The sequence below is a fragment of the Crotalus tigris genome, unplaced genomic scaffold, assembly GCF_016545835.1.
Source record: "Crotalus tigris isolate CLP2741 ecotype Arizona unplaced genomic scaffold, ASM1654583v1 scf7180000020104.566533, whole genome shotgun sequence".
NCBI classification, from domain to species: domain Eukaryota; kingdom Metazoa; phylum Chordata; class Lepidosauria; order Squamata; family Viperidae; genus Crotalus; species Crotalus tigris.
Window position 1 is genome coordinate 93,114 of NW_024097859.1, and position 19,457 is coordinate 112,570.

At 50.9% G+C, this 19,457-nt stretch overlaps 2 protein-coding genes across 5 annotated transcripts in view; both read right to left on the reverse strand.

The window, feature by feature from the left end:
- Window positions 1-5,391: 5,391 nt before the first annotated feature.
- Window positions 5,392-17,165, reverse strand: RSKR (ribosomal protein S6 kinase related). Of its 2 annotated transcripts, XM_039365526.1 has the most exons (12): window positions 16,969-17,162; window positions 14,396-14,647; window positions 14,200-14,283; window positions 14,056-14,124; window positions 11,867-11,936; window positions 11,432-11,539; window positions 9,332-9,372; window positions 9,196-9,223; window positions 7,883-7,972; window positions 7,690-7,778; window positions 6,952-7,062; window positions 5,392-6,156 (listed from the first exon to the last, which is right to left on the reverse strand). In XM_039365526.1, exons 1-12 carry the CDS (start codon window positions 17,032-17,034, stop codon window positions 5,956-5,958), a joined length of 1,209 nt encoding a protein of 402 aa, XP_039221460.1. In that variant the 5' UTR covers window positions 17,035-17,162; the 3' UTR covers window positions 5,392-5,955. The 2 variants fall into 2 exon arrangements, with proteins under 2 accessions (XP_039221460.1, XP_039221461.1); XM_039365527.1 differs by lacking the exons at window positions 9,196-9,223; window positions 9,332-9,372 and having other exon boundaries at window positions 16,969-17,165.
- Window positions 17,166-18,850: 1,685 nt separating this feature from the next.
- The window catches only part of KIAA0100 (KIAA0100 ortholog), a 51,979-nt gene continuing 51,372 nt past the window's right edge, over window positions 18,851-19,457 (reverse strand). For 2 of the 3 annotated variants that reach the window (XM_039365524.1, XM_039365525.1), the window contains one exon: window positions 19,045-19,227. In XM_039365524.1, the coding sequence (XP_039221458.1) occupies window positions 19,045-19,227 (183 nt within the window). Of the gene's footprint in view, window positions 19,228-19,457 lie in introns of all 3 variants that reach the window. The other variant, XM_039365523.1, reaches the window with a different exon arrangement.

Consider the following 19,457-nt stretch of genomic DNA (forward strand, 5'->3'; position numbering starts at 1 on the left):
TGTCAGGAAGTTTCTCCTTAGTTCTAGGTTGCTTCTCTCCTTGATTAGTTTCCACCCGTTGCTTCTTGTCCTGCCTTCAGGTGCTTTGGAAAATAGCTTAATTCCCTCTTCTTTATGGCAGCCCCTGAGATATTGGAATACTGCTATCATGTCCCCCCTTGTCCTTCTCTTCGTTAAACTAGACATACCCAATTCTAGCAACCGTTCCTTATATGTTTTAGCCTCCAGTCCCCTAATCATCTTTGTTGCTCTTCTCTGTACTCTTTCTAGAGTCTCAACATCTTTTTTACATCGTGGTGACCAAAACTGGATGCAGTATTCCAAGTGTGGCCTTACCAAGGCATTGAAGAGTGGTATTAATACTTCACGTGATCTTGATTCTATCCCTCTGTTAATGCAGCCTAGCACTGTGTTGGCCTTTTTGGCAGCTGCAGCACACTGCTGGCTCATATTTAAGTGATTGTCTACTAGGACTCCGAGGTCCCTCTCACAGTTACTACTATTGAGCATGGTGCCACCTATGCTGTACTTGTGCATTTGGTTTTTCTTGCCTAAATGTAGAACCTTGCTTTTTTCACCATTGAATTTCATTTTGTTAGTTAGTGCCCAGTGTTCAAGTCTGTCCAGATCCTTCTGTATCTGAAGCCTGTCTTCTGGAGTGTTGGCTATTCCTGCCAGCTTGGTGTCATCTGCAAATTTGATGAGTTCCCCATCTATCCCTTCATCCAAATCGTTGATGAAGATGTTGAAGAGTACTGGGCCCAGAACAGAGCCCTGGGGCACCCCACTACACACTTCCCTCCATATAGATGCAGTTCCATTGAGGACCACTCGCTGAGTACGGCCGGTCAGCCAGCTACGGATCCATCTGGTGGTGGTTCTGTCTACCCCACATTTTTCTATCTTGTCAAGTAGTAGGTTGTGATCTACTTTATCAAATGCCTTACTGAAGTCCAAGTAAATTATGTCCACAGCATTCCTCTGATCCACTAATTTTGTCACTTGGTCAAAGAATGCAATAAGATTTGTCTGGCATGATCTATTTTTGACAAACCCATGTTGGCTTTTAGTAATGACTTTGTTTGCCTCTAGGTGTTCGTTGATTCGTTGTTTGATTATCTTTTCCAGGATCTTCCCAGGTATTGAGGTCAGGCTGATAGGTCTGTAATTTCCTGGATCCATTTTTTTTCCTTTTTTGAGGATGGGAACTACATCAGCTCTTTTCCAGTCCTCTGGTAGTTCCCCTGTGTTCCAGGATCTTTGAAAAATATAGTTCAGTGGCTCCGATATCACATCTGCCAGTTCCTTGAGAACTCTGGGGTGTAATCCGTCTGGTCCTGGCGATTTGAACTCATCTAGGCTGGACAGGTGCTCACTAACGATTTTCTTGCCTATCTTAACTTGTGTTTCTGTTTTGTTTTTTGTGGCACTATTTTTGATAGGTTGGTCTGTTTTTTCCCTTTGTGTAAAGACAGATGCAAAAAATGAGTTAAATAGTTCTGCTTTCTCCCTGTTGCTTGTCACCTTCTTGCCACTTCCACCCACTAATGGACCAATCATTTCCTTCACTTTTTTCTTGTTTTTTACATGTTGAAAGAAGCTTTTTTTGTTATTTTTGACTTTGGTCGCAAGCCTCAGTTCATTTTGAGCCTTGGCTTTCTTCACTTCATCTTTGCAGGCTCGGGCTATTTGCTGATATTCTGACTTAGTTATGTTCCCCTCTTTCCACTTTCTATACTTGTCCTTTTTATCTTTCAATTTGTCAGAGAGTTCTTTATGCAGCCATGCTGGTTTCTTTTGAGAGCTGTTATTTTTCCTCTTTGTTGGTATTGTGCTAGACTGTGCTTTTATTATCTCATTTTTCAAAATTTCCCAAGCTTCTTGAGTTGTTTTCCCCTTGAGGATTCTCATCCATGGAATCCTTCCCAAGCCCTCTCTAAGTTTATTGAAATTAGCTCTCTTGAAGTCCAAGACTCTAGTTTGACTGTGTTCTATTGGTTGTGCTTCTATAATGTTGAATTCTAATATTGCATGATCACTTCCTCCCAGGGTTCCTATGGCTCCAACACCGTCTATCATTTCATCTCTGTTAGTGAGAATTAGATCCAAAATGGCTAATCCCCTAGTTCCATTCTCTACTTTTTGGGAGACAAAGTTGTCTGCTAGGTTTGCCAGGAACCTGTTTGATCTTCCACTTGGTGCGGAGTTTGTCTCCCAGTTGATGTCAGGGTAGTTAAAGTCCCCCATTACTATTGTGATGTGCTTCCTACATACCTTAGTTAGCTGACTAGCAAAAAGTTCATCTATTTCCTCTGTTTGGTTGGGTGGTCTGTAGTATACACCTATGGCAATGTCATTTCCCCCCCCTTTTATATTGACCCAAATGCATTCAAGACAGTTTTTATCATTGTTGTACTCTATTTCTGTGAAGATGTAGTTATTTCTTATATAGAGAGCAACTCCACCTCCTCTTTTATTTGGTCTGTTTCTTTTAAATAATTTAAATCCCTCTAGCTGTGTGTTCCATGTGTGAGTTTCATCCCACCATGTTTCCGTAATGGCAACAATATCGTATCTGCCCTCATTAACCTGAATTTCTAGTTCACCCTGTTTGCTGTTCATACTTTGTGCATTGGTGTATAAACATTTGAGTCCTTTGTGGGTGGCCCTGTGTTTCCTTTCTACATAACCTGTGTGGTGCCTGAGTTCCCCTATTGTCTTACCACCTATTTATATATAATATATATATAATATATATATATATACATATATATATATATACGTATACATATACATACACACACACACACACACACACACCCCAAGGTGTCGTAAAGAGGTATTAACACTTTACGTGATCTTGATCCTGTTTATACAACCCAGGATTGTACTAGCTTTTTTGGCTGCTGCTGCACATGGCTGGCTCCTGGTCAAGGGATCGTCCACCTGGACTCCAAGGTCCTTCTCACAGTGGCTGTTTTTAAGCCAGGTCTTGCCCAGTCTGTACTTAAACCTTTGATTTTTCCTGCCTAAATGTACAACTTTGCTTTTCTCCACATTAAACTCATTTTTTTGGGCAGGGCCCATTGTTCCAGTTGGTCAAGATCTTTTTGGATCCTGAGGTTGTCTTCTAGGGTGTTAATTAATCCTACCAGTTTAGTGTCATCTGCAACTTTTATGAGTTCCCCTTCAATTCCCTCATCTAAGTCGTTGATGAAGATATTGAAGAGTTTACTGGGCCTAAGATGGAGCCTTGTGGTACCCCACTGCTTATTTCCCTCCATGTGGATGTAGTGCCACTGAGGATTACTCGTTGGTTTCCCAGTTTGGAGACAGAAGCCTTTGAGCTGAAACGCAACAATAAAATTGTTAAAGGATCTTCCGAGTCAGTGGCTAATCGGAGTGAGCAGGCAGAGGAGGAATCCGAAGGCAGCTATGTGAACGTTACGATTGGTGGACTTCAACTCCCAGAATTCCTCAGCCTCCCCAGGAATTCTGGGAGTTGAAGTCCACAGGTGATAAAGTTGCCATCGGTCCCCTCCCTGGCCTTAGGCCAATTTGGGTTTGGAGGTGCCCCTCTGTGCTAGGGGAGACAGGAGGTAGCAAGGAACACCTGTAGGAAATTCTTTTATTGCTCTGGAAGAAACAGGAAATATATAAATATATATGTACGTGCTAAACCTAGAACGCAATAGAATGTCAACGTGATTGGAAGGAAAATGGGAAAAACTAAACGGTAAACAGAAACCCTGCTCAGAGGATCTCATTGCTCAGAATTCAGCAGGGGGGTCTTTTAAGCAACTTAGGCAGGAATTAGAGTAGGGGGTGTCCAACTTAGGGAGCTTTAAGACCTGTGGACTACAGCTCCCAGAATTCCCCAGCCAGCTTTGCTGGCTGGGGAATTCTGGGAACTGTAGTCCACAGGTCTTAAAGCTCCCAAGGTGGGATGGACAGCCTGGATTAGAAGGAGCTCTTTATTGTGTAAACCCTGAGTAGCCCCCCCCAGACCCTGAACGATGTCCCCCCTCCCCAGAACAGCAAGCAGAGACACTGCAGAGGCCCCCAAAAGAGATTCCCAGGGGGAGACGGAGGGCAAAGCCCCCTGCAGGGAGGCAGTCTGCAGCTAGAAAAGTCTGAACCAGTAGAGCGTCCTCGACGTACGACACAATTTAGCCCAAAGTTCCTGTTGCCGAGCGAGACAGACGTTAAGTGAGTTTTGCCCCATTTTACGTCCTTTCTTGCTATAGACGTGAATCCCTGCAGTTGTTAGGAACACGGCCGTTAATCCGGCTTGCCTCATTGACTTTGCTGGTCAATAGGTCGACAAAGGGGATCAAGTGAATAGAATAGAATAGAATAGAATAGAATAGAATAGAATAGAATAGAATAGAATAGAATAGAATAGAATAGAATAGAATAGAATAAATAGGATAGAACAGAATAGAATAAGAATAGAAACAGAATAGAAATAATAATAGAATAGAATAGAAATAGAAGTAATAGAATAGAATAGAATGTAGAGTAGAATAGAAATAATAGAATAGAAATAGAATAGAATAAGAATAGAAATAGAATAGAAATAATAATAGAATAGAATTAGAGTGATGATAAGAATAGAACAGAATAGAATAGAATATAGTGTAGAGTAGAATAGAATACAGAATAGAATAAATAGGATAGGATAGAACAGAATAGAAATAAGAATAGAATAGAAATAGAAGTAATAGAATAGAATAGAATAGAATAGAATAGAATAGAATAGAGAATGGAATAAATAGGATAGGATAGGATAGAATAGAACAGAATAAAATTAATAATAGAATAGAATTAGAGTGATAAGAATAGAATAGAATAGAATAGAATAGAATAGAATAGAATAGAATAGGAATATAGAGTAGAATAGAATAGGAATATAGAATATAGAAAGAATAGAATAGAATAGAATAAAATAGAATAGAATGTAGAGTAGAATAGAACAGAATAGAAATAGAATAGAAATAATAGAATAGAATTAGAATAGAATAGAAATAATAGAATAGAATTAGAATAGAATAGAAATAATAGAATAGAAATAGAATAGAATAGAAATAGAATAGAATAAGAATAGAAATAATAATAGAATAGAATAAGAGTGATGATAAGAATAGAACAGAATAGAATAGAATATAGTGTAGAGTAGAATAGAATAGGAATATAGAATATAGAAAGAATAGAATAGAATAGAATGTAGAGTAGAATAGAACAGAATAGAATACAGAATAGAATAAATAGGATAGGATAGAATAGAACAGAATAGAATTAGAATAGAATTAGAATAGAATTAGAATAGAATAGAAATAATAGAGTAGAATAGAATAAGAATAGATATAGAATAGAAATAATAATAGAATAGGAGTGATGATAAGAAGAATAGAATAGAATAGGAGATGGAAGGGACCTTGGAGGTCTTCTAGTCCAGCCCCCCCTCTCAAGCAGGAGAACCTAGACCGTCTCAGAAAGGTGAGTATGACTCCGTTGCCCAGCATTTCAATTTTGATCATGTAACCATGGGGGATCAAGTCCTAAGTCGCTTTTTTCAGTGCCGCTGTTAACTTCGAACAGTCACTAAGTCAACGGCTGTAAGACGAGGACTGCCTGCATTTAACAATATCCAAACTGGAGGAAGAACAGAACTTTCCCATCCTGTGGGCTGCCCTCCGCCCATCCCACTCTGCAAATCTGCCTCTTCTGCCTCCCAACCTTGCTGGTCCCCAAACCCACACCCGCCCTTCCTTCCCGAAGCACAAGGGCTGGGGGGGGGGGGCGAAGGAAGCTGGTGCCCAGGTCCTGCGGGTGGCAACGGACACCCGCCTTGGAGATTTACGGTGGGGTCTTGGCCCGAGGATCCACACCAAGAAGGGCCTGCCAAGAGCCCCTCTTGGGCACCGCTGGGGCACCCCGGGGAATGCCAGTGGCTCAGGACCCCCCCAGGTCACAGTCAAACTCCAAGAAGGCATCAGCGTCCGCTGGGGGGCTCTTGAGTTGCTGCCAGCCCAGGGCAAAGTCTGCCGGTTGCTTCCTGAGGACGTCGGCATCGAAGCTCATGCCGCAGAAGAAGAGCTGGGCGCGGAAGTGGTGGAGGCGGCAGGGCCGGCGCTGAGGGTCCTGGCACAGGAGCTGGGAGGGGGAGAGAGGGGAGCGGGGGCTACTTGACAAGCACCTGGATGATGCTTGTTCAGGTGTGGGCCTTCCCCAGTCCTGGGTGGCGCAAGTTGGCACTTCCTCCGACTCAGCCGAAGGAATAGAATAGAATAAAATAGAACAGAAATAAAACAGAATTACCACAGAATAGAATAGAATGGAATGGAACAGAATATAGAATGAAAGGGGATCAAGTGAATAGAATAGAATAGAATAATGAATAGAATAGGGAATAGAATAGAATAGAATAGAATAGAATAGAATAGAATAGAATAGAATAGAATAGAATAGAATATAGAATAGAATAATGAATAGAATAGAAATAAGAAATAGAATAGAATTAAAATAAGGAATAGAATAGAATAGAATAGAATATAGAATAGAATAATGAATAGAATAGAATAGAAATAAGAAATAGAATAGAATTAAAATAAGGAATAGAATCAACTAGAATAGAATAGAATAGTTAGAATTAAAATAAGGAATAGAATACAATAGAATAAGAATTAGAATAGAAATAATAGAATATAACGTAACAGAATAGAATAGAATGTAGAATAGGATAGGATAGCAGCTGGAAGGGACCTTGGAGGTCTTCTAGTCCAGCCCCCTGCTCAAGTAGGAGGACCTATACCATTTCAGATGTGGATAAGCCCCCCTTGCAGAACCTTCAGTAAGCAGGAAAACCCAGATCTTCATAGATTCCTGGGGGAGGGCTTCTACGGAAGGGGGGGGCAAATGGGGGGGGGCAGGAGATGGACGTGAACTCACCTCGCTGAGCAGGAGTCGGAGGCCCCAGCTGAGTCCGGCCGGGATGGCGTATGCGCTGCGCTTCACGCTCCGCAGCATGGCCACGTGGTCCCGCTCTGGGGGGACCGGGAACTGGGGAGGCAAAGACCCCATTCACCCCACACCTCTTTGGCTGCTGAGCCACCTGCAGCAGCAGCTGCAGACCCTCCCCCTCGACCCCTCGGGACGGAACTGAGGGTCAGCCAGGCAGAATTGTAGAACAGCAGCCGCCCGTTGACTTGTATACCGCTTCACCCGGTGCTTGACAGCCCCCTTCTGAGCGGTTTACAGAATCAGCCACTTGCCCCCCCCATAACAATCTGGGTCCTCGTTTTACCGACCTCGGAAGGACGGAAGGCTGAGTCAACCTCGAACTGATCAGGATGGAACTGCTGGCGGTGGGCAGAGTTGGCCTGCAATGCTGCGCTCTAACCGCTGCGACACCAAAGGGGGCACTGGCACCAAAGAGGCTTAAACAAGCCAGAGTGGAAGCACGGTGGCTTAATGGAGCTCAGCCAGCCTCCCTCTCTGCCTCTGTGGCACTTATCCTAGACACCTAGGGCCGGAAGGGACCTTGGAGGTCATCTAGCCCTACCCCCTGCCCATTCAACCTCAGACAAACGGTTGCCCGATCCTGGAAAGCTCCAGCCATCCAGCCTGGCTGGCTGCTGGTGGGGGCAGGTTCCTGGGGTACCGAGGGACCCCCGTCCTTGTCCTTACCTGCCCAGTGGCCATCGCAAACAGCAGCACCCCCAGGGACCACCAGTCGGCGGCGTGCGCGTACGGACCGCCTCTCAGCACTTCTGGGGCTGCCCCAGAGGAAGAGCAGAGGGTCACTCATCTTGCCTGCCTGGCTGACCCCCCCCCTCTTCCCCCTCCCCGCAGCCTCCCCCTCTCCTCCCGACTGCCTTACCCATGCACTGGAGGGTCCCGCAGATGGTGAAGGCTCGCCGGCCCCAGGGCAGATGCCGCGAGAGGCCAAAATCGGCCAGCTTCAGGTGACCTGGGTCAGGTGGGGCATAAAGCAGAGAGAGATCCTGAATCCAGAGCAACCAAGGTGGTCCCCGACTTACGACTACAATTTCTGTCGCTAAGCGAGACGTGTTGCGTTTTCCCCATTTTACGACCTTTCTTGCCACCGTTCTTAGTGCAGTCGTTAAATGAGTCACACGGTTGTTAAGGGAATCCCTCTCCCCCCACTGAGCTTGCTGGTCAGAAGGCCGCAGAAGGGGATCACAGGACCCCAGGACACTGCGACCGTCGTAAATGTGAGTCAATTGCCAAGCGCCTGAATTTCGATCAGGTGACCAGGAGGATGGCGCAACGGTCATAACTGTGAAAAATGGTCCCAAGTCCCTTTTTCTACCGCCGTTGAAATTTTGAACGGTCACAAAATGAACCGTTGCAAGTCGAGGACTACCGGTAGGGCAGCTTGACCTGTGGACTTCAACTCCCAGAATTCCCGAGCCTTCAAGTTATGACGTTAACAGAGCCCACCCACGACAGTCATAAGTCAGAACAGTATTAAAATTTTATCACGTTACAATTTGAAGCAATCGTTAAGCGAATGCTGCGTCGTTAAGCGAACCATCGGGCGTAGCTTTGCCGAAAACCAGAAGGGCTGGTTTTCAGCAAAACGGTCGTGAAATGGGGCCACAGGAGCGTCCGACATGTGGTCACGTGACCGCAGAGAAAGTCCGACTATCAGAATTCTGGGGCTGGGTCACGAGTCCGCTTTTTGAGGGGGTGGGCTGTAACTTCGAACGTTCGCTGGGGTCTCTCTGAATAGGCCGGGCTAGGAATTCTGGGAGTTGAAGTCCACAGGTAGTCAAGTTGCCCACAGCTGCCCAACCCTGATCCGGTGGCTGCAGGGAAAAGGGAGAGCCGTCCTTTTGCATACACACACACACACACACACCCCGCTTGGGGGGAAACTCTGCCTCAGAGCATCCAGCCTGGGCTGGGTAACAGCTGGCTAAACAGCTGGTTCAAGACTGGAGCATCTCAGCCTCACGGGGACCGGCCACGTGCCTCCCGCAGCCTTCCCAGCTGGCTGGTGGGCGTTCCACTTACTGCCCGTCCCTGCAGCCGAGTCAGCTCTCCAGCAACCCTTGAATGAGGCTGCGAGGCCAGTCGAGAAGGGAGGGTGCCCGTCGGGCGATGGGGTGGTGCGGAGAGTGAGGAAGACCCCTCCCCTCCTTCTCTTCCCCCTCCCACGCTTATTACCTTGTTCATCTAAGAGGATGTTTTCCATCTGCAAAGAAAGCAAAAAAATAGGGCAACTCTTGGCAGACATTTGAGAATCAGCGCGCACTGCCCACTCCCTGGGCCCCCACTCAGGGAAAAGGCCAGGGTCCCATACCTTGATGTCCCGGTGCACAATACCCTGGTTGTGAAGATAGGCTGAAAAGAAAAAGAGCGTCAATAAAGGAGAATATTCGTAACTCAGGGTTGAACTTGGTGCTCTCTGAGCTGGGTGGTTTTCTTGCAGACGTTTCACGACCCAACTAGGGAACATCATCAGTGCTACAAGGGAGGAGAGAGTTGCGAGGAGGAGGAGGAGGAAGAGGAGGAGGAGGAGGAGGGGGGGAAAGGAGGAACTGTGGGGTCCTTGCTGCTCTCTGAGCTGGGTGGTTTTCTTGCAGATGTTTCACGACCCAACTACTTAAAGTCATCAGCGTTAGAAAGGAGGGGGATTTGACCTCAATTTAACACTCCTTACTAGTATAATGATGATGTTACCCAGTTGGGTCACGAAACGTCAGGGAGAAAACCACCCAGCTCAGAGAGCACCAAACAAAAAGGCACCTGAGAAACCTCCGTAAGCCCTGCCTCTTCCAGAGGGGGGGAGGGTGCGGTTCCACTTCAAAAGTCACAGCATTGCCAGGGTCCCATGATCTAAATTTGGGTGCTGGGCAAAGGGCAGGTGTGTTTGTGACCCTTGCGGCACCCTGGGCTCACCTGGTGGCCCTCTGCAGCCTTCCCAGCCAGCTCCCAACGTGCAGCACAGCCCATTCAAAGTTAATACCGCATGAGTCACTTAAGAACTGTGGCAAAAGTAAAGTGTTTGTAAAATGGGGCAAAACTCACATAATAATAGTAATAATAGTAATAGTAATAGTAGTAATAATAATAATAATAATAATAATAATAATAGGAGATGGAAGGGGCCTTGGAGGTCATCTAGTCCAACCCCCTGCTCAGGCAGGAGACCCTATACCATTTCGGATAAATGGCTGTCCAGTCTCTTCTTAAACACTTCCACTGGTTAATTGTTCTAACTGTCAGGACGTTTCTCCTTCGTTCTAGCTTGCTTCTCTCCTTGATGAGTTTCCATCCGTTGCTTCTTGTCCTGCCTTCAGGGGCTTTGCAAAAAAGCTTGACTCCCTCTTCTTTGGGGCAGCCCCTGAGATACTGGAAGGCTGCTATCCTGTCCCCCCTCGTCCTTCTCTTTGTTAAACTAGACATCCCCAATTGCAGCAGCCGTTCCTTATGTTTTAGCCTTCAGTCCCCTGATCCTCTTTGTTGCTCTTCTCTGTACTCTTTCCAGAGTCTCAACATCTTTTTCACATAGTGGTGACCAAAACTGGATGCCGTATTCCAAGTGTGGCCTTACCAAGGCCTTGTAAAGTGCTATTAACTCTTCACCTGATCTTGATTCTATCCCTCTGTTAATGCAGCCCAGCACTGTGTTGGCTTTTTAAAACAATGGTCTCACCTAGCAGTGGAAATTTTGGACTTCAGCTGAGGACCAGCTACACATCACCACATTACAAAAATGATGTTGAGACTTTGGAAGAAGTGCAAAGAAGAGCAACTAAGATGATTAAAGGCCTGGAGACTAAAACATATGAAGAACAGCTGCAGGACTTGGGCTTGGCTAGTCTAAGGAAAAGAAGGACTAGGGACTAGGGACATGATAGCCGTGTTCTGGTATTTGAGGGGCTGCCACAAAGAAGAGGGGGTCAAATTATTCTCAAAAAAAGCCTGAAGGCAGGACAAGAAATAAATGGATGGAAACAAATGAAGGAGAGAAGCAATCTGGAATTAAGGAGAAACTTCCTAACAGTGAGGACAATTAACCAGTGGAACAGCTTGCCACCAGAAGTTGTGGGCCTGTCATCACTGGAGGTTTTTATGAAAAGATTGGACAGCCACTTGTCTGAAATGGCATAGGGTCTTCTGTTTGAACGGGGGGCTGGACTAGAAGACCTCCAAGGTCCCTTCCAGCTCTATTCTAATTCTGATTCTCTTGTAGTTAATTTACACTCGCATTAAGTGTGGCTGCACTTTTTAAGTTTTACTACCGTGGGGGGGGCACTTAATTACAATAAAAGGTTTGTGATGCCGTGTAGATAACCAACATAAAAGTAAAGACACAGGACTGAGGTTTCTGGCAGGCCCAAGAGATAATCTCAGGGGGGTCTTGGCCATGCAGCGCCTGGCGCAGCCCCTCACTCACCCAAAACCAGCACGAGCTCCGTGGCAAAGAGCCGGATGGCGCCTTCAGCCAAGGGTCCCGACGACTTCCAGAGTGTGAACAGATCCCCGGAGCTGCAGTAGCTGCACACTGGAAGGGATTGGGCGGGGGGGGGGTGAGAAAAGAGACCCATCAATCACTCAAGAAGCCTGGCAGCTAATCCTGCTTCTCTCCCCCCTCCCATTGCCCCACCAACACACACACACACACACACACATTACAAAGGCTGAAGGACAATCCGCAGACTGGGATTGGCCAAATGGGGGGGGGGAGAAAAAAAGGAGATTTATGGCTGCAGAGGTCAGGAAATCTGGGGGAATTGGAGCAAGCTGTGGAAAGGGGGGGGCACACAGGAGGAGAGGAAGGGAGGGGGGGGTCTCTAGGCTACGTAAGCCCACCGGGCAGATGCTCACTCACTCATGAAGAGATGGTGCTTTCCTTGCCAGCTGTCCCCTAAACAGTGGAGGAATGGGTGGCGCAGCTGCCTCTGGGGAGGAAGAGAAACGGGGGTCAGAACAAGCCAGCTTGGGGGTTCACTATCTGGGGGTGTGGGGGCGTGTAGAATCAGGCTAGGGAATTTAAAAAGAACCCCCCCCCCAAAAAAAACAAGAGGAGAGAAAAAAAAGCAGGACCTCCCAGGCAAATAATAAAAGCCATGATCTCGGTGTCACTCGGTAGAAATCTAGGACAATTCCAGGGGTGGGACTTTCCGGGGTGGGAGACGGGCTTCCTTTCCTTCCCCCCCCCCCCAGCTATGTACTGCGTAAAAAACAGGGGTGTCCAAGTTTGGCAACTTTTTAAGACTTCAATTCCCAGAATTCGCCAGCCAGCTAGACCAGGGGGGTCCCAAACTTGGCAACTTGAAGACCTGTGGACTACAACTCCCAGAATTCCCCAGCCAGCAGAGCTGGCTGGGGAATTCTGGGAGTTGCAGCCCACAGGTCTTCAAGTTACTAAGGTTGGACACCCCCGCCCCCCCCCATTTCCAAAAGGAAAGGAGAAAGACCTTTAGGAACCACTGGATTTAACATCCGCAACAGGGACCAGTTTAAAATTCACGGTGCTTTTTTTTAACCCAGTTGTATTTAAGCAGCCCCCACAAACAACCCCCCCTTCAAGCTGTGCATCACTGGGGCAGGGGCAGAGCCTATGGGGCACTGCCTTTAGAACCAGCGCCTCCAAGAGTAACCGGCCCTGCCTGGCCTTTGGCGGTTCATAAAGTCCAGCGTTTGTTTTTAAAGTGGTTCCCTCTGTTCTAATGGAATCCTTGCAGCCTGCTGGGCGCATTTCAATAAAGATGGGAAACGGGAGTTATAGTTCCTGGCGTTCCCACACGCTGCACCTGCCTTTGTCACCACCTGACGGAGTCGCTTTTCAGAGTGACGTCGAGGCAATGTAAGTTTAATAAATACAACCAATAAAGATAAAAGCTATCCAGTAATAAAGCATTATTGATTAGTGATTGATTTCAAGGTAAATATTAGTCCCGCCTTAGGCATGAAAGGAGCTGGGTGACTTTGGGCCAATCACTGGGAGACGGTGAGTTCTAGTCCCGCCTTAGGGATGAAAGCCAGCTGGGTGACTCTGGGCCAATCACCAGGAGACGGTGAGTTCAAGTCCCGCCTTAGGCATGAAAGATGGCTGTGTGACTTTGGGCCAATCACTGGGAGACAGAGAGTTCTAGTTCTGCCTTAGGCATGAAAGCCAGCTTGGTGACTTTGGGCCAATCACCAGGAGACGGTGAGTTCTAGTCCCGCCTTAGGGATGAAAGCCAAACTAGGTGACTTTGGGCCAATCACCAGGAGACAGTGAATTCTAGTCCTGCCTTAGGAAGAAAGATGGCTGGGTGACTTTGGGCCAATCACCGGGAGACGGTGAGTTCTAGTCCCGCCTTAGGCATGAAAGCCAACTGGGTGACTCTGGGGCAATCACCAGGAGACGGTGAGTTCTAGCCCTGCCTTAGTCATGAAAGCTGGCTTGGTGACTTTGGGCCCATCCTGTCTGGAACCTGAAAGCTGGCTGGGTGACCTGCTCTGTCCAGCCCACCTTGTCAGGTTGTTGTGATGGGGAAAATAGAAGGAGGAAGGAATATTAAGCATTTTTGCTACCTTGAATTACTTCTAAAATAATAAAGGTGGGATAAACGTGTCATAAACGGATAACGGACCTGGAGGAACATTGTCCATGGGGTCGCGATGGGTCAGACGTGACTTCGCAATTAACAACAACAAAACGGATAATACACGTGTGATAAAGGTATAATAAATAATAAACTCCAATGGACTCTTACAACAGCCCTGCCAGCTAAGGGAGAATGCCATTCCCCACCTTGCCCACTGAGTCCCAGGGTAGTATCTCCGGAATAGCCTTGGATCTCCTGCTTGTGCAGAGGGCTGGACTAGAAGACCTCCAAGGTCCCTTCCTTCCGATCCCATTCTTCCATTATAGTTGAAATGCTCAGCCCAACATGGCGGCTGGAGGCTCTCAGAAGCTTTGATACCGCCGGTTGAGGTGACCTGCCCCCCGTGGCCCCTCCCTGGGAAATAACAGCAGCCAGCCCGCCCCCCCCCGGAAGGCCCCCGCCTTGGAAGAGAGCTCAGCCTTACCTGGATGCTGACCTCCTCCTTGCATTGCCTCACGCTGTCCCTGCGAAGCACCTCCACTTTGGGCACCACCTGTGGGAGACGCACGGGGGGGGGCGATGAGAGGGGCCTGGGTGCTGTAATGGGGGGTGGGGGACGGAGGCTCACCTTCAGCGCAAAGACCTTCGCCTGAGAGCAGTCCAGGACTTTGAGGACGGTCCCAAAGGTGCCCTTGGCCAGGAAGCCCAGAATCTGGCAAGAGAGAGAGAGAGAGAGGAGGGGGCAAAGGGGTCACAGAGCAGCCCCCCCACCCCTACCCCACAAGACCCCTCCCCATCTCCTGAGGCAGCAGCCCAGCACTCACCTTGAGTTGCTGCTCCTGCAACGGGGGCTGGACAGGAAACTCGGGCAGGAAGAGCGAGGCGTGGGGGGCCGTGGGCCACTCGACACCCCCTGTATCCGGGGCTTTCTGGTCCCCCTGTGTCCGCTCCAGTTTCGCCGGGCTTCGGGCTGCCAAGGCCTGCTCCAGACCCAAGAGGGTCCCACCCAGGTGGGAGAGGAGGCGTTTCCAGCTTCGCACCCACAAAGCGTCGGGCAAGGCGTCCGTGCCGTGGCCCTGCGGGGGGGGGGGGAACAGCGGTGTCTGATGGACTCTGCCTGACGCGGGACCCCCAACAAGGCTGAACAGGACAGAAAAAACCTCCAACAAACCGCCCCCCCCATCCTGCTCCTGTCCATCTTTTAACTGGCCATCATGTTTTGGATTTTGTATTAAGTTACTGTATGTTTTTAATTTATATAGTTTTACTTTTTTATGATTGTAAAATGCTGAGATTTACCTTGAAATAAGATGTGCAGCCTATAAATTGTCTAAACAACAACAAGAGGCAGAGCGATCCAGGAGCATCTGAAATCAGACCGGTCGAGGGCAAAATGCGTCCCAAACGGGAGCAAGGACCTCAGACAGAAGCCCACTCCTCTTTTTTTTTATTTTGAATACTTCTCCGGAGTCCATCTTGTGTGCGTCCAGCACTTCTTGATGTGGGCTGGGTTTGTTGCAGGGAATCATAAAAGTCCCTAGAGGTCATCCAGTCCAACCCCGTTCCACCTGCAGGTGTCACAAGACCAACCGGCCCGGCCTTGATGGCCTGAATCACTGAGGCACAAATAGGTAGGAACTGGATGGGGGAAGCAGTCGGGGACCCCCAAGCGCAGTGGTTCTCAACCTGTGGGTCGGGACCCCATTTGGGGTCGAACGGCCATTTCACGGGGGTCGCCAAACAACGCAGTCCGCCATTTTTCCCCCCCCTTTTCCTTAGCTGTGCTACTCTCTTTTATTCTATTGCCTTTTGAAAGCCAATAGAATAAACTCTCTTGAATAGAGTCTAATTCTATTGGCTTTCCAAAGCCAATAGGAATTGTCCAGGCTGCCTCTGCCCTGCTGAGCCCGCCAAAAGTCCCATTCTACAAACGGTTGCTGCACCAGTTGAGTAGTCCTCGACTTACGACCGGTTGAGTAGTCCTCGACTTACGACCGGTTGGGGGTCGCGGCATTAAAAAGGTTGAGAACCACTGCCCAAGCGGGACCTCCAATGCCTGAAGCAGCCTGTTCTCTCCCTCCAGCTCCTCTTATTGCGTGATGAGGGATCAGTGCTTCTCTTTGTGCGTTTGTGCATGGCAAGGGTCTCCAACATGTGGCCTTTAACTCCCAGAAGTCCCCAGCCAGCACAGAATAAGGGCTTCAGCAGAGCTTCACAGGTGAACCGAGGGGTCTTTGGGGGCCCCCGGGGATCGTACGCTTCTTCTGCAAAGGGGTCCACCTCACGGAGTGGTGTGCGAGTGTGTTCCCCACCTACACAAGTTGTGCCTCTGACGTTCCAGAGCTGGGGAGAGCAGCATGTAGGAAAAGCGGGTCACCCCTGCCTCAATTGAGGAGGGGGCTCCAAGGAAGTGAGAGAGGCTCACACCCAACTTTTACACTTCGGGGTCCTTTCTCTTTTTGCCTCCCTCAACACTCCAGGACCTGCTGCAACCCGACTCGGGTCATTCAGTGCCCCTAAAGCCAGGGGGCAAAAGAGGGCGGGGAGGGGGGTGTCCAGGCCTCCCTTAAACCCCCTTTGCCCGCTGCGCCACCTTTAATGGCACGGAAGGAGAGGGCAGCAGAAATAGTTCCACGAATGCCATTTCATGCCCTGTTTTCCCTTCCCAGCCAGGCACAAAGCACTGCCAAACTGCCTCCCTCGCAGGGCTGTCGTGAGGATGAAAGGGAGGGAGAAGCCTGGAAAGGAAGCAGAGAAGACCAGCCGCCCAGCAGGGAGGGTCCAGGCCGGTCCAGGGAGAAGCAGCCAAGCACACCAAGCCGGTGGGGCGCAGAGGCCGCTCGCTGCGTGGGATCCAAAGGCAGAGCCGGTTTTCGGGGTAGCGCAAAATCGGAGGAGCGACGGAGCGCCCTGAATCGGCTTGCTCTGTGCAAAGCCGGGGGGGGGGGGACTACAATTCCCATCCTCTTCCCAGCCGCCCAGGGTAAGGAGATCCCCTCTCGCCGGCACCCCGGGACCGAAGAAGCAGCCCAGGCGCCCGCCCGCCCGCCCGAGGGTCTTTCTGGAAAGCCCCCCGAAGGCCAGGAGGGGCGCAGCGCTAGGCAGGCGCCCCTTCCCCTGAACGCCCCCCGAGCCCGGCCGGGTCCCCTTCCCAGCTGGGCCGCCTCTGGCAGAGGGAAGCCCCCCACCCTCTTCATCCGGGGGGGGGGGAAAGAGCGAGCGAGCCCTCCGGAGACCCCCGGCCGCGGGCCCGGAGACCCCCCCTTGCGGGGTTCCCCCTCCCCTCCCCGCCGCCCGGGACCCCCCTCCCCACGGCTTCCTCGGCGACCCCCCCTCCCCATCTGGAGGGGCGGGCGGCGCTCTGCACGTGCTCGGCTGGCCGCACGGACGCCCTTACCCGCAACTTATGGGGGAAACCCCGGCCGGCCGGCTCCCCGCCTGGGTTGCTGCCCGCGGCTCCCATGGCGGCTGCGGCCGGTGGGCGCCCTCGGAGGAGAGGAGGCCCCGCGGTAATCCCGCTTACGTAAAGCCCCGCGCGGCTAATCCCCCGCCGGCAGCCCCCGGACCACGCCCTTTATGCAAAACCCAGAAAGCCGGCCCCGCCCCGTCGGCGAGGAAGCCCCGCCCCTGCTGGACATTCAACATTCCCGCGCTGGGAAAATCCACCCAGGGGGCGTGGCTCGCGCCGGATTGGCTGCCAGCAGCCAAGCCACACCCCCTCCTGCCTAAGACACCGGGCCCGCCCCGCCCTGCCCCGCCTCTCCATCCCAGCAAGCGCCCGCGGTCGCCTGGACTACAATAGCTTTGGAATGGCTTTGGCCGGGGCTGATGGGACCTGCAGTGCCACATCTGGATGCCTTGGCTGGAGCGTTGCGAAGGCACCTCCAGTAGGAAAGTTGCAAGCCTCATCCAGGCAGCGCCCGGGGGCCTTTCTGCAAAGAGGGAAACTGCCAGTGAAGGAGAATCTTTGCAGCTCAGGGTTGAAATGAGGGTCCCGGGTGCTCTCTGAGCTGGGGGGGGGGTTCCTTGTAGACGTTTCATGGCCCTACTAGGGAACGTCATCAGTGCTAGAAGGGGACAGAGGGAGGACGACTGTAGGGTCCTGGGTGCTCTCTGAGCTGGGCACTTTCCTTGCAGACGTTTCATGGCCCAACTAGGGAACATCATCAGTGCTAGAAGGAGGAGTTGTAGAAACGGAGGAAGAAGATCACTATGGGGTCCTTGGTGCTCTCTGACCTGGGCGGTTTCCTTGGAGACGTTTAATGGCCCAACTAGGGAACATCATCAGTGCTAAAAGGGAGAGGAGGAGGAGGAAGAGGAAGGAGGAGGAGAAAGGAGGAAGAAAGAAAGAGGAAGGAGGAAGAAAAAAAGAGGAAGAGGGGGGAAAGGAACCCCCCAAAGCCTGGGGGGGTGTGGGGTGGGGGGGTCAGAGAGGGCCCCTGAAGAGCCCAGCCTCCATTAAGTGAACCCGCTTGAGCCAGGCTTTTGGGGTCCCCCGCAAGGACCCATCTGCACAGCTGGGCTCGTCCGTCGGTTCTCCCAGCAGGCCGAGTGAAGAAGACGGAAGCGCGAAGCCCCTTCCTGGCCGAGGGCCCCCTTCACCCCCGAGGGGGCCACAAAGCAGGCAGCAGTAGTTCCTTTGCTTTTATGCAGGCAGTCCTCACTTTACGACCACAAGTGGGCCCCAAATTAATATCCTTAAGTGAAACATCTGTTAGGTGAGTTTTGCCCCATTTTACGACCTTCCTTGCCAGCTGTTAAATGACTCGCGGCAGTTGTTAAATTAGCCACATGGCCGCTAAGTGAACCTGGCTTGATTTTGCTCGTCAGGACGTCACAAAAAGGGATCACGTGACACACACACATACACACACACACGCTGGACACTGCGATCATCGTAACTAGGAACCAGTTGCCAAGAGTCCAAATTTTGACCACCTGACCTGGGGAGGCTTCAGCGGTCGTAAGCGTGAGAAAGGGTCACAGGTCACCTTTTTCAGCGACCTTGTAATTTTGAACGGTCACTAAGCGAACAGTCGTAAGTCCCGGACTGCCTGGACTCCAGGCGCCTATTTTGGGGCACCCAGCAGAATCTTCCGCCCTGTGGCAGCAGCCGTGTGTGTGGGGGGGGGGTCTGGCTGAAGGGCCCAGAAGCCCCCCCAGGGCTCCCCACAGCTGCAGGAGGGTGAGCCAGTCCCGGGAGGTGGTGTGAGGGGGGGTGTGCGAGGGGGGGTGAGGTGGGGAGGGGGAGGACGGCAATCACCACAAGAGACGGGGGCTCCAAATGATAAACTCTGTTATTTAAACTCTCCCCCCTTCCCCTCCGAGCGAGGCGGGGCAGCCGGGCCTTCCGAGGGGGGCCGGCCGGGCACCCCTCCTGCTCCCGGAGGCCTGGTCCCCTCCGTGTCTGGGGCCCTCGGGCCCCCCGTCTCAGTCCAGCGCCCGGGGGCCGGGCTCCCTGGGCCCAGCGGCCTCACTTGCGCCGGCTGAAGAGGGACTTCTTGCCCGGGTTCTTCTCGCCCACGCTCAGCCCGATCAGCAGCCGGGCCTTCTCGTCCTCCTCCTGCTGCTGGACCGGCCCCTCCAGCTTGCTCTCCGGCCTCGCCCGCGACTCCGTGCCTGCAGCCGGCTTCAGACGCAGCTTCTCTTTGATGACCTGGTGGGGAGGGAGGGAGGGAGGGAGGGAGGGAAGGAGGGGGAGGGAGGGAAGAAGGGAGGGAGGAAGGAAAGAGGGAGAGGGAGGAAGGAAGGAAGGAGGGAGAAGGAGGAGGGAGAGAGGGAGGGAAGGAGGGAGGAGCGAGGGAGGGAGGGAAGAGGGAGAGGGAGGAAAGAAGGGAAGAGGGAGGGAGAGCGGGGAGGGAGGGAGGAGAGGGGAGGCGGAGGGGA

Coding starts and splice junctions, on each gene's coding strand:
- RSKR (XM_039365526.1), bottom strand. CDS start 17,034: ATGGGAGCCGCGGGCAGCAACCCAGGCGGGGAGCCGGCCGGCCGGGGT. Junction 11,540..11,866: donor AAAGCACCATCTCTTCATGA/GTGAGTGAGCAT, acceptor AATCCCTTCCAG/TGTGCAGCTACTGCAGCTCC. Junction 9,373..11,431: donor GGAGCTCGTGCTGGTTTTGG/GTGAGTGAGGGG, acceptor TTTTCTTTTCAG/CCTATCTTCACAACCAGGGT.